The 15,101-nt window shown below is 35.9% G+C and overlaps 1 protein-coding gene across 1 annotated transcript in view; it reads right to left on the bottom strand.

Annotated features, from left to right (window-relative positions):
* Window positions 1–14,003, bottom strand: part of MIA2 (MIA SH3 domain ER export factor 2) — a 108,201-nt gene extending 94,198 nt beyond the window's left edge. Inside the window, 5 exon segments of the mRNA XM_019426083.2 lie at window positions 2,119–2,485; window positions 2,487–3,323; window positions 8,849–8,935; window positions 11,047–11,180; window positions 13,681–14,003. Of these exon segments, the coding sequence (XP_019281628.2) occupies window positions 2,119–2,485; window positions 2,487–3,323; window positions 8,849–8,935; window positions 11,047–11,180; window positions 13,681–13,795 (1,540 nt within the window). The 5' untranslated portion in view covers window positions 13,796–14,003.
* Window positions 14,004–15,101: the final 1,098 nt, after the last annotated feature.

Here is a 15,101-nt window from a genome sequence, read left to right as displayed (position 1 = left end):
CCTTTTAGTATTACCTTTTTAAAATAAATTTTAGGGGCACCTGCGTGGCTCAGTCAGTTGAGTGTCTAACTCTTGACTTCGGCTTAGGTCGTGGTCTTATGTTTCATGAGTTTGAGCCTCGCATGGGGCTCTGTACTGCCAGTGAAGAGCCTGCTTGTGATTCTGTCTACCTCTCTCTTCACCCCTCCCCTGCTTGCCCTCTATCTCTCTCGAAAAGAGGGAGGGAAGGAAGGAAGGAAGGAAGAAAGGAAGGTTAAAAAAATAAATAAATTTTACATGACCCCAGGTTGTTTTGCATTTAATTAATATCGTAATATTTTGGAATAATCTACTTTGTATATATAGAATGACCTATCTTTTTTAGAAGCTTAAAGGAATTTCCTAATATTTTCATAAAATCCCTCAAAATTAGTTGTAATTGCATAAATGTCCTATTCTCGTTTGATCTCCTGTTTTAATATGTAGAAATTCTCACCAAAATAATATCAAAACAGGGAGGGAGACAAAACATAAGAGACTCTTAAATATAGAGAAATATAGAGAACAAACTGAGGGTTGCTGGAGGGCTTGTGGCTAGGGGAATGGGCTAAATGGGCAAGGGGCATTAAGGAAGACACTGGGATGAGCACTGGGTGTTATATGTAGAGGATGAATCACTGGAATCTACTCCTGAAATCATTATTGCACTATATGCTAACTAACTTGTATGTAAATTTAAAAATAAATAAATAAATAAAACTAAATTAAAAAAAAAAAGAAATTCTCCTAGCATCACTATATGAAATAATAAATAAATTCTACTAAAGTGATGTTCAGTATGCCTTGGAGTTTTTATAAATATGCTTAAAATATTTTCATATATCTATATTTTGAATCTTCTTTATTTCATATTGTTTTGATATTGTTTTGCTTTATTTTAGTCTCATTTATTCTTCTCAATTACTCTTATCTGCTTTTTCACAAATATTCCTTTAGGATCCAACAAGTGTAGAACAAAATCATTTCCTCTTTAGGCTTTGACAATCTATTTTTAGTCATGCATTACACGTACCCATTTCTCATTTAGCAAAGGGTAAGAATATAAGTCTACATTCTGGCTGAAGGTATTAATTCAGTTAAGAGCTCACATTTTGGAGACTATTAAGAAATAACATATAGTTCTTCTGAAAATTCAAGAAAATCAATCATTTCTAATGGAAATTATGTGTTTCCTGAGTGTGCAACATTGTTGATCTCTTCTTATGAAAGGTTATCTATCATCCTAAGGTTCAGTTGTTCCTGTATTATTGGCCAATATTTGCAGTTTCTAATCTGTCCATCAGAGAGACATCAGAATGGAAATGTGAGAAAGTCATTTTATATAATTCTTTACTTAAAGTAGAATCCACGTTTCTAATCATAGAAATTGCTAAATACTTAGATGCTAGATCTAGAAGTATCCTGTGATACTCTGCCCCTTTCCATAGTTTTCTGTTTAGCTCCCAGAATTGATAGAAAACCGTTCAAATATAGTTATATTGGGAATGTGTTAATAAGCTAAAAAGTTAATGTAAATGAGCAGAAACCCTCATTAATGAAAATAGAAAGTCAGTGTACATTGTCGAAATTAATCAAAGCAGAACAATATAAAGATTCTATTTAGAAAATAGAGATAAATACTAAAAGAAATTTGCTTCAAAGAAAGAAAGAAAGAAAGAAAGAAAGAAAGAAAGAAAGAAATTATTGTCCCTGGGACAGAGGAGAGAGTAGAGGTGGACAGAAGCAACAAGTTGCTTTTGTATAAAAAGAAAAAAAATAGGCTTAGCACTATTTATATAAAACCTGTTTACATATACTACTTTCATAAAAATTAAAATTTATTGTAAAATACCTTAAGATCTTATTGGAATATCTATGTATCTCCAATCATTCTTTTTACCTTGGTATTTTATTTTATAATACTAAGATCTAATTCCCAGAGTAAACCAGAAATTAATAAAAGGGTAGTTGATAAGATTGTTATTGACTTTTGAATATGCTGAGAAACATGGATTTCTGGATTTTTTTAATCTGATTTGTACTTATAAGAATAAATTATGTTTAAAAAATAAGTTACATAATAGATATTTTTATACAAACCTGACTGACTGTATCTGCTTTTCAGCATCATAACTTTCATATTATCTGTTTGATAATTTTCAACTGAAAATTCTTCTGTTTCATCATTGTCAACTACATTATTTTCATCCTGCATCTGTTTGGGAGATGGCAATTCTGTTTCCTTTGGAATGTCCTGGAAGTTCCAAGGATTGTCAAAATTATATAAGAAATTTTTAAAATATGGTAATGTATCAGAATCATCTGTTTTCTCTAAGACTCTTTCATTCCCTACTTGATCTTCAGTTTCTATAATTTTTATTGTTTTTATTTCTTGTTCCTTATCAGGGTCAAATTTACTTTTTGGAAGATGTTCATGTTTATCTCCTCCACTTCCTTCTTCACTTTTTTCCATCATCTGACATAATTTTATCTTCATTGGTATATACAAAGCCTAGCATACCAAAACCAAAATCAAACCAATTTGGTTTGAGAATTGAGCTATCATTGGTGATTGTGTCTTCTTTTTCTGTTAATGTTTCTGTGCATGGAACTGTGGATTCTTCCTCAGATGGTATGGAATTAGGAGCATCTTGTAGTGGTGAACTTCTGTCTTCGGGCAATAATTCAAGCCCTGTATCCTCACCTCCAAAACCTAAATAACTTGTAAAACCACCCCCAAACCAACCAGTGGCTTGAGGACCGATGGAACCTAGTTCAGACTGTTTCTTTGGCACTGAATTGAATTCCGATTCTGGTTCTTGATTTTGTTCTGTCTGGGGCTCATCATTATTTAATTCCTGTAGGTCATTCTCATCTTTTCCTGCTACTTTTCTGCTTGGAAATGAACTTTCTTGTAGAGGTTCAACAACTGATTCAAAAGTCTTTCCTTTAGCTTGTTCTCTTCCAAATCCAAACCATCCTTTCACTTCAGACACAGTTGAGGATGGTGGGATATGAACCTCTTCAGGAATAGAATCCTCTTCCAGACTTCCAGCTTCCACTTCTTCCCAATCTTTTGATTCACTAGAACTTCTGATATCTTCAGGAGCCTCCGATGCTGGAAATTGATCTTCCAACAAAATACTTTCAGAAGTTGAATAAAATCCAGATTCTGTCTGCAAATCATTTTCATATACACTTAATTTTTGGTCTTTATCTTCTTCATAAGGATATATGTTTTTGCCATCACTGTCTTCATTTTCAAATGTGTAGCTTACTCCAAGAAGACAAAGAAAATCAGATTCCTAATAGAAAAAAAAATTATGATTGACATAAATACACCAAAATTCCTTATTTCTCCCTAAATCATTTAAAATGAATGACTATGATTTTCCCAAGACCATAAAACTAACTCGACACACAGCATAAACTAAAATCAGATCTCCTAATCTCAAACATTTATATCACAACTGACCGCGCAGGGTCGATGATATACCTAAATGAAAAATCAAGGCTTTGAGTATATTCTGAAAATAAACTCCTGATGAAAATGTATATATGTCCACAAAATCTTGCTTCTCCTAAGAGTGCACTGAACAGGCACGTTCAGCTGCGTGGTGATTTAAGAGAGGGGAATTTCACAGCACATGATGACAGTTCAGACAGACCAGAGACTGTAAAGCATGGAGGCCTGGTTAAAAGTTGCAGTATGGCACAAAAACAGACACTCAGATCAGTGGAACAGAATAGAGAACCCAGAAATGGACCCACAAACGTATGGCCAACTAATCTTTGACAAAACAGGAAAGAATATCCAATGGAATGAAGACAGTCTTTTCAGCAAGTGGTGCTGGGAAAACTGGACAGCAACATGCAGAAAAATGAACCTGGACCACTTTCTTACACCATACACAAAAATAAACTCAAAATGGATGAAAGACCTCAATGTAAGACAGGAAGCCATCAAAATACTAAAGGAGAAAGCAAACAAAAACTTCTTTGATCTTGCCCTCAGCAACTTCCTACTCAACATGTCTCCAGAGGCAAGGGAAACAAAAGCATAAATGAACTATTGGGACCTCATCAAAATAAAAAGCTTCTGCACAGCAAAGGAAACAATCAGCAAAACTAAAAGGCAACCGACAGAATGGGAGAAGATATTTGCAAATGACACATCAGATAAAGGGTTGGTATCCAAAATCTATAATGAACTTATCAAACTCAACACCCAAAAAACAAATAATCCAGTGAAGACATGGGCAGAAGACATGAATAGACACTTCTCCAAAGAAGACATCCAGATGGCCAACTGACACATGAAAAACTGCTCAACATCAGTCATCATCAGGGAAATTCAAATCAAAACCACAATGAGATACCACCTCACACCTGTCAGAATGGCTAACATGAATAACTCAGGCAACAACAGATGTTGGCAAGGATGCAGAGAAAGAGGATCTCTTTTGCATTGTTGGTGGGAATGCAAACTGATGCAGCCACTCCGGAAAACAGTATGGAGGTTCCTCAAAAAATTAAAAATAGAACTACCCTATGACCCAGCAATTGCACTAGTAGGTATTTATCCGAGGGATACAGGTGTGCTGTTTCTAAGGGGCACATGCACCCCGATGCTTATAGCAGCACTATCAACAATAGCCAAAGTATGGAAAGAGCCCAAATGTCCATCGATGGATGAATGGATAAAGAAGATGTGGTATATATATGTACAATGGAGTATTACTCAGCAACCAAAAAGAATGAAATCTTGCCATTTGCAACTATGTGCATGGAACTAGAGGGTAGTATACTAAGTGAAATTAGTCAGTCAGAGAAAGACAAATATATGACTTCACTCATATGAGGACTTTAAGACACAGAACAGATGAACACAAGAGAAGGGAAGCAAAAATAATATAAAAACAGGGAGGGGGACAAAACAGAAGAGACTCTTAAATATGAAGAACAAACAGAGGGTACTAGAGGGGTTGTGAGTAAGGGGCATTAAGGAATCTACTCCTGAATTGTTGCACTAGATGCTAACTAATTTGGATGTAAATTAAAAAAAAATTTTTTTAATTGCACTAAAACATTTAGGTTTCTTTTATTGAGATATTACATAGCCAGTTGAGGTGGGGAATCCTCTTGTTCATCTCACAGAACAACCAAATAATCAAGAAGAAAAATGGTTAAGTTATTATTATTACTACTATTTTTTTTTTAATTTTAAATAGTCTCCATACCCAATGTGGGGATTGAACTCACAACCCAGAGTTCAAGAGTCACGTGCTCTACTGACTGTGCCAGCCAAGGACCCCAAAATTGTTATTTTTTAATCTCATGGTATGAAACAGTGATATGTGCTGCTCTTTGGATATGATCATTATGAAATGAGAATACAGTTCAGAACTTTTAAAAAGTAAACTTCAAAATTAACATTTTACAATGTTTTAGGCACTGCAATCTAGTAAGTGCTTGAGAACAGACTCTGGAACCAACCATCTGGGTTTAAATACTGACCCTGCCAAGTTCATCTCTATGATCTTGGGTGAATTATATGACCTTTCTATGCCTCAGTTTCCTCATCTGTAAAATGAGAATAATGACAGTACCTACTTTATAGGGGTGTTGTGTTGTGAGGATTAAATGAATGAAATGCTTGGAATAGTAGCTGTCTATAGTAAACACTAAACTAACCTAGCCCAAGTAACACTACCTCAGATGACCCAGTAATGCAAGGGGGAAAAAGCCCAACACCTTGCTTCTATTCAGTGCAATTCTGAAAGGCCATCCCAGGTTCAGAATTCCTTGAATCAACTGAGACCTTTGTTGTGACTACATCACAGTTCAACTTCTCTGTCTGCCCAAAGCTGATCCCTCACAGGTGCTATTCCTGAGTTTTCCCCAGGAAACCTCTTGAGTGCAAAGGTCTACCTCAGAGTCTGTTCCCAGGGAACTTGACCTAAGAATGTAGGGTGTCTGTATGCTTACTATGTGTTCTGCATTGTTCTAGATGCTGAAAGTCTACAGTAAACAAAAGGGAAACAAAATAATTATGAATTCTAATAAGTGCTATGGAGGACATAAATAGGAATCTGTGGTTAAGATGCAGTAATTCCACAAGAATCATGAAAGCCTCTCTGAAGCACTGATGCTTAAGTGGTGACATAAAGGATAAGAAAGAACCAGCCAAGTGAAAAACTTGGGGGAAAGAATTTCAACAAAGGCAACAGCCTGTTTGGGTCTCTGGGCTGGGAAAGTGTTTGGCATGTTCTAAGAACAGTCAATAGGTGAGTGTGGCCTGGGGCATAGTGAGCAATGGGAGAGCAGGAGCAGCTCAAGTAGAGCCAGGGTGAGGAGTCAGGGCTTGATTCTAGGTTCAATAGAAAGCCATTAAATGGCTGTAAAGCAAAGGAATGGCATCTGATTTTTTTTGGGGGGGGGGGGGGGTTGGTTTTTGTTCTTATGAGATCCATCGCTCCATTCCTTTTCGGAGAATGAATTTGAAGAGAGCAAATGTAGAGATGAGGAAATCATTTAGAAGGCTATTGTAGTATTCTATTTTCTTTGTTTTTTTAATAGGCTTCATGCTCAGCACAGAGCCCAATTCGGGGCTTGAACTTACAACCCTGAGATCAAGACCTGAGCTGAGATCAAGAGTCAGATGTTCAACTGACTGAGCCACCTAGGCACCCCTATTGTAGTATTCTTTTTTTTTTTTAATTTTTTAAGTATATATTTATTTTTTGTATTTTAAGTATATATTTATTTTTTGAGAGAGACAGAGACAGCATGAGCAAGGGAGGGGCAGAGAGAGAGAGAGAGAAAGAGAGACAGAGAGAGTCCCAAGCAGGCTCCACACCACCAGCATAGAGCCAGATCTGGGGCTCAAACCCACAAAACTGAAGGTCATGACCTGAGGCCCAAACCAAGAATTGGAAACCTTACTGACTGAGCCACCCAGGCACACAATATAGTATTCTAATCAAGCTACCCTATGACCCAGCAATAGCACTGCTAGGAATTTACCCAAAGGATACAGGAGTGCTGATGCATAGGGGCACTTGTACCCCAATGTTTAGAGCAGCACTTTCAACAATAGCCTAATTATGGAAAGAGCCTAAATGTCCATCAACTGATGAATGGATAAGGAAATTGTGGTTTATATACACAATGGAATACTACGTGAAATGAGAAAGAATGAAATATGGCCTTTTGTAGCAACGTGGATAGAACTGGAGAGTGTTATGCTAAGTGAAATAAGTCATACAGAGAAAGACAAATACCATGTTTTCACTCTTATGTGGATCCCAAGAAACTTAACAGAAGACCATGGGGGAGGGGCAAGAAAAAAAAAAGTTAGAGAGGGAGGGAGCCAAACCATAAGAGACTCTTAAAAACTGAGAGTAAACTGAGGGTTGATGGGGGGTGGGAAGGAGGAGAAAGTGGGTGATGGGCACTGAGGAGGGCACCTGTTGGGATGAGCACTGGGTGTTTTACAGAAACCAATTTGACAACAAATTTCATATTAAAAAAAAAAAAAGAAATGATGAGGCCTTGGATTAGGGCTATGGGGAGAGTGAAAATGATGAGTAGACGATATACTCCATATATATTTTGGAGATAAAACTGACAGTATCAGGGATACCTGGCTGGCTCAGTCAGCGGAGAATGTGACTCTTGAGCTCAGGGCCATAAGTTCAAGCCCCACATTGGGCATGGAGTCTACTTTAAAATAAATAAATAAATAAATAAATAAATAAATAAATAAATAAGAATTCTGTCTTTAAAAACAAAAACGAAAACTGACAGTACCAGAAATTATACAGTAAATTGACTGTTAATCCCAGAATTTATGCTGGGAAAGAGCCACGTAATAGATAGTTTGCATGACTAGGCTGACTCACTTCACACTGACCTTATTTAAGGTGAGTTGCCTTAGCCTAGAATCTGAATTAAATGAGCTAATCAGACTCATATATTGAAAAGTCACATTCTGGGGGCACCTGGGTGGCTCAGCCAGTTGGGCATTGACTCTTGATTTTAGCTCTGGCCACCATCTCATGGTTTGTGATTAAGAGTGAGAAGTCTGCTTGGGATTCTCTCTCTCTTCCTCTTTCTCTGTCTCTCCCCAGCTTGTGCTCGCTCTCTCTCTCTCTCTCTCTCTCTCTCTCAAAATAACTGAAAATAAAACTTTAAATAAATAAATAAATAAATAAATATTTTTAAAATTAAGTGAAAAGTCACCTTCTGATTCCCTTTCTCATTACCAAGCCCAACATTATCAAATCCAACATTATCGAGCTCACTTAAAACTCAATAGCAAAAGAGGTTGCACAGATATAAGACCCAGAGGGAGTGATGGGAAATAAATTTTGTCCCAGTAGGATAACATTAGTAATAATATCTAATACTTATATAGCACTTACTAAATGCTGTTCTATATACTTTACCTATGTTCATCTTTCCCCATTAATTTGTGAAGTAGCACCATAATATAATCATTATCCTTATTTTACAGATGAGAGAATTAAGGCATACAAAGCCATAGTCAGGCTTTGAACTCAGTCTACTTCCAGAATCTATGTTCTTCACTACTACACTCTACTGCCTGTCAGTTTTTCAGAAAGCAAATGATATGCCTGTCATCAATTTTGTCTTAACCTAATTTTATTCACATATTCAAACTATCCTTAGAGTGAGTTCCCAAACCAACTATTTTATGTATTCACTATACAAGATACTTAACCAATAGACACTTATACTACAGAAAACTATTTTAGCCAAGAAAATTTAAATGCAATTAACAACTGAAATGTTATTTAATACTCACTTTAGTTGATATCTGAACTTCCTCAGATATGAACACCTCTTCAGTCTGGACTGCGTCTCTGGGAAAATATCCAAAGTCCTTTCCTTTCTACCAAAATGAAGAATGAAGATTAACAAGGAAGAGTTATCAAACCAATAATAATTATTGAGCCTAATTTTGTCCCATGTCCTTGGCTTTCATCTATATTAAATCACAAACATTAATTGGCTTTCATTTGCTGTCTAAAAGAAAGTAAGTGAAATCATATTCCTTTTTTTTAAAAGATTTTCTTTTTAGGGGTGCCTGGGTGGCTCAGTCTGTTTAAACGTCTGTCCTTTTTTTTTTTTTAAGTGAGCAGCAGGCAAAAATTTATTAGAGTATAAGATCAGAAAGTTAGAATACCATGGGAGCTCTCTTTACACAGAAGTGGCATTCAAAAGTGAATACCCTGTGTCTGACTCTTGATTTCAGCTCAGGTCATGATCTCACAATTCATGGGATCAAGCCCCACGTAAAGCTCTGTGCTGACAGTGCAGAGCCTGCTTGGGATTCTCTTCCTCTCTCTCTCTCTGCCCTTCCCCATTTCTCTCTCTCTCTCTTTCTCCCTCTATCTCTTTCATTTAAAAAAGATTTTGTTTTTAAGTAATCTCTACACCCTATGTGGGACTCAGATTTGCAGCCCCCAAGACCAAGAGTCACCTGCTTTACTAACTGAGCCAGCCAGATGTGCCTGTTATTCAAAACAATAGTATTAATTTGAGGGAACAAAGAGCCAAGTTGTAAAATGTCACTTTTTTAAACTTCAGAGGGAAAACCACCCTACATACTCATTTTCTTCCTTTTTATGTTTGTTAATGACCTTCCTTACCCAGGTGGACCACAGGTTTACACTAGTAAACATGGGCTATCAAAAGGCAGAAGAATGGTGGCAGTAGCCAAGTTAGATGGAGCTGTGACATATTCAGCATTTTTTAGGATAACAGAATCAAGTAAGATGTTTAAACTCTGAAGGGCCAAGATGGATTCATCAATACAGCAAAGATCTGTAAGTCCTCCAGGGAGGATTTGGTTCCATAAAACTTTTCTGGGGCTACCTTGGTAGCAGAGATCTTCTTAATCCAGTTTAATTACATGTAGGATGTCCCCTGAGAGTGAAGGTTTCAGCACTCTTAGCCCATTTCCTATCCCAGGCAAAGTTGAAACGTGTTTTGGTCCTTTCATCCAGCACCATTACATCTCAACTGTGATTCTCCGGCTCTGCAGTTGCGGCAGCTGTTTGGAAACTGACAGTCTGTGGGTGAATTCCATAGTGTGGTCTCTTAAACAGCTGCCTGCCTGGGTTAATCACCTAATGCACAAAACTAAGTATGCTTGAAACTTCACCCTGGCTCTACACATTGCATGCCACTTTTGTGTGAAACTATCATTCTCATACACAGTAAGCAAGAAAGAATGCTTTCTTTTCCTCTTGTGATACCTACTGTGTCATTTTTCTTACAGCTGCATTGGTTGCCTCTAATGTGTTCAAAGACATACACTGACATGTTTAAAGGACCATAGCAGTAAGGAATCTTGGGAACTACAGAAGCCAAATAATTCTGGCCATTGAGAGTCAGCCGTTCAGTCATACAGCCCCTGCTGCTAAAAAAAGCAGGATAGATCCAAGTAGAATCTTCTCCTTCAAATAGTGATCACAAAGGCTACACAACAGAGAAATCTGATGCATATTCAAAATGGAAATGATGTGTGCATCAGGTGGGTCATGCTTGTTCAGCTTGGGAGTAAAATTGCTTACCATAGCATCTTTTCATTATCGTTGGTGTTGCCTAGATGTCCCATAATCTCCACTGGCACTTTTAAAGTAATTTTATTCTCCAAGTAAATATAAAACCTAAGTTCAGAAACTATGCATGCTACATAAAAATAATTTCAAGGCACTCTTAAGTTCTCTATCCCAACCAAACTGCCTTCCCAAAACACTACTTTTATAGAAATTCTGAAACCAAGACTGAACATGACCATTTTTCATTTGTTTAAACGTGTTAAATATTTAAATTAATAACTATTTTAAATATATATTACATATATGTTATATATGTAATATATATTTACTTTGAATATGCTTTGAAATTATTAAAGTTCCTTTAGAGATGAAAAGCAGCTTTTCTGTGCAAGCTAGTCATTTACTTTACATTCAGTTTTTAAGACTAGATACTTACACTTCCTGCCCACAAATCTTCCCTTTCTCCTGCAAGTTTAACATAAACAGATATCTCTTCTCCCTTAGTGAAGTTCAGGTATCGGCAGTCAGGTCCTCTGTAATCTCTCATGGCTAAGACTCTGCTTATTAAAGCTATGTAAACATGTGAAGAAAAACACACAATTTAAATTAAAATGTTATTTATCTCCCTCCCATCTTGCCCTCCTCCAGTATATCTTATGTATTTCCAAATGCTAATTGCTTCATATCATTTATCACCTCAAAAACCTACATTGACTTCCCACTGCACACAGAATAAATTCTAAGCTCTTTGGCTTGGTGTCCAAGGCTATCCATAACCTGCTCCTCTTCCTTATTTAAAATGACTTCCTCTTATTCCTTTACAGTCAAGTTCATCTGTCCATTGTCCCTGGAATATGTTGTTACCATCTTGTCAGGAAGGAAAGGTAAAGATAATTCGTTTTCTTCCTGGTACCTACTATAGTAGTTAGTCCCCCTTATTTGAGGGAGATACATTCCAAGACCTCTGTGAAACCACAGATAGGGCCAAACCCTACATACTATGTTTTTCCCTATGTATACATACATATAATAAAGTTTAATTTATAAATTAGGTACAGTAAGAGATTAAAAACAATAACTAATAGTAAAATTGAACAGTTATAACAATATGCTATAATAAAGTTATGTGATGCTGGGGCATCTGGGTGACTCAGTCGGTTAAGTGTCCAACTGCAGCTCAGGTCATGATCTCACAATTCACGAGTTTGAGCCCCGCATTGGGCTTTGTGCTGACAGCTCGGTGCCTGGAGTCTGCTTCAGATTCTGTGTCTCTCTCTCTCGTTCTCTGCCCTTCCCCTGTTCTCTCTCTCACAAAAATAAACACTAAAAAAATTTTTTTTAATAAAATAAAAGTTATGTGATGTGATCTCTTTCTCAAAATATCTTATTTTACTGTACTTACTCTTCTTGCAATAATGTGAGATGATAGAATGACTAAATAAAATGAGATAAAGTGAGGTACATGAGGTAAGCACTGTGACGTAGCATTAGGCTACTATTGACATTCTGACTGTATGTCAGAAGCAAGATCATCTGCTTCTGGGCCATGGTTGACTGCAGGTAACTAGAACCATGGAAAGTGATCCATGGGTAAAGGGGACTACAGTATATTCTAGGCATTATGATAGCTCTTTCATATCTTTATTTTATTGAATCCTCAAAACAGACCTATAAGGTCAATAATCTTGTATCGATCTAACAAATGATCCTTTAAACCTTAGAAAGTTGGTCACACACTTGATAAATGGTGGAGCCAGATTTGCACTGAGGTTATTTGCACTGCAACATCTGCCTTCCATATTCTGAGCTTTTTCTTTGTGCTCTTTCCTTCAGAAACTCTTCAGTCTCTCTTCATGGTGAACTCATATTCTACTTCTTCTATGAGACATCCTGAATTGGTCCAGCCTGTTCTGCCCTTCTCTGAACTTCAATATTACCTATTATTCTTATGCTGTATTGATATTTACTTTTTCATGTTGACCTGTCACTAGAATGAAAATTCCTGGAGGGCAAGAAATTTATCTGACATTTCATTTTATTCTTAGATATACACTCCTACCCCCCCAGACCCAACAAATAATAGGCCCTCAATAATTATGAATGGTCATAACCCCATATACTAGATCTAGCCCTTCAATACATAAAGTAATATACATAACATTACCTATTATAATTATACTAACATATGTAAAACATTTTGATTAAGTCATACAATTAAAGTTAAAATAATGTTATAAATTACTATGAATTTGAATGTTCCTTTCTATGTTTGGTGTCTGGCCCTAAGGAAACTAAGATGAAGAATAAAGAAGGAAAGAAAGATTATTATTGTTATAAAACATCATCTAGTAAATCTCTATGTATCAAATTGCATATCCAAATGATTAAGGAAAATGTGCACTCATAAAAATTTACTTATAAATTATTTACATTTCTACTAATAATATTTTGGATTTTTAATTTACATATTGCAAATTAAAAATAATTCTCACATACTGGAGAGATAGAATATATGTAAAACAATTGTAATATATTGTGATACTATTCCTTTTGCACCATAATGCTAATAACAGAAAATAACTTCTTAACCAGTAAAATGAAAATTAATTTTTCTTTGTAGAAGAAAGGAGAAATTTAATGTTCAAGGATATAAATAAAATTATCCACTCCTAACACTGATTTTAATATTTTTACATAATAAATGAACACAGAAATGATTGATAACGTTTAGACAATAATACAAATCAATACAAATCAATTATAGCTATCTTAAAAACTAGGAAAAGTGATGATTTGTTTGTTTTTGAGGCCTGGATTAATATCTTTATAATTTCTGATATATTTATATATCAGGCTGATCTTTGCCCCTTGATATATTTATATTAAAAACTATTACAAAATGCTTTGCTTCTAGCATTTTCTTTTTTTAGTGAAGTATATTTTATAGCTGCAAATATTTCTCAATGACATTAATGCTTACTTCTATCATACATTCCCACAATAACATATTATGTCATTTCAGAACCTCAGTTTAAGAGGAAAAGAAGGCAAAAAAGAAAAACAAACTTACTTTCACATTCCAAGTCACCACATTTTTTAAAGTCTGCCAGCAGTTTTGTGCCCTCCAGACACTTTGTCAGAGAAATTACCAAAAGGAGAGTTCTGTGAACTCCAAGCGCCGCCATGCTAAAACAAGCAGGAATCTCAAACAAGGTTTAAACCAATTGTTTAGGCCATAGACCTGTTTATGACAGTCAAAACAAGAGATATCCCACTTTCTCTACTAAATTTAAGACAAAAAGGTTTGTTTGTTTTTTAAAATCTCTTGATAATTACATTTTTCAATTAGTGTTTAGATTTAACTTGAGGGACAAACGCTGTCTGTTCACAATCTGCAGTGTCAGGTCTCCAGATAATACATAATGGTTTAATGATTAACAGATTTTTAGTTGGACTCATGGATTGTAAAAGTAACCTGTGTAAAACCATCTGACTTAAAGGTACCTTGCATTCAACAGGACAGTTCTTAAACCTGTTTTAGAATTCATCTCTTTCTGTTAAAGTCTTCAGGTAGATCAATCAATAAATGCAAACTGAGTATTTGTCTCATTCAAATACCAACATCAATGGAGAAAGTATATAGATATATGTAGAAGCAGTAATAATTTATATTAAAAGCATGGTTTTGAAATATGATGAAGGTTATTTGAAAAAAGTCCCACTTTCATATTTTAAAAACCTTCAGTGTTACTATGAAGTTGAAAATTGTAAGAGTAATAGTTAATTGGGGCACCTGGGTGGCTCAGTTGGTAAAACGTCTGACTCTTGATTTCTGTTCAGGTCATGATCTCACATTTCGTAGGTTTGAGTGAGCCCCATGTTGGGCTCTGTGCTGACAGTGCAGAACCTGCTTGGGATTCTCTCTCTCCCTCTTTCTCTGCCCCTCCCTGGTGCGTGTGTACTCTCTCTCAAAATAAATAAATAAACATTAAAAAAAAAAACGAAGAGGGGTGCCTGGGTGGCTCAGTTGGTTAAGCGTCCGACTTCAGCTCAGGTCATGATCTCATGGCTTGTGAGTTCAAGTTGCACATCAGGCTGCGTGCTGACAGCTCAAGCCTGGAGCCTGCTTTAGATTCTGTGTCTCCATCTGTCTCTGCTCCTTGCCTGCTCATGCTCTGTCTCCCTCCCTCTCTCTCTCTCAAAAATAAACATTAAAAATTTTTTAAAAATAAAATAAAAAGTAATAAAATAAAATAAAAATAATAAGAAGAAAACTAGTTAAAATGTGGTAAGTACTTCATATGTTCCAGGTATTGTCTTAAACAATTGTATGATTTAATTCCCACATCAACTGTCTAAGGTAGGTAATATTATCATCCCCATTTTGCATATGAGGTAACTGAGGTACACAGAGATAGATTAAATCACTTGCCGATAGCCACACAGTGTGGCCAATAGCCACACAGTGAGTGGAGAAGAAATTTAAATCTA

This window comes from Panthera pardus, unplaced genomic scaffold (assembly GCF_024362965.1).
Source record: "Panthera pardus isolate Hobbes unplaced genomic scaffold, ASM2436296v1 HiC_scaffold_24, whole genome shotgun sequence".
NCBI classification, from domain to species: Eukaryota; Metazoa; Chordata; class Mammalia; order Carnivora; family Felidae; genus Panthera; species Panthera pardus.
The sequence above is the reverse complement of the archived record's forward strand: the minus strand, read 5'-3'. Positions and strand labels throughout refer to the sequence as shown.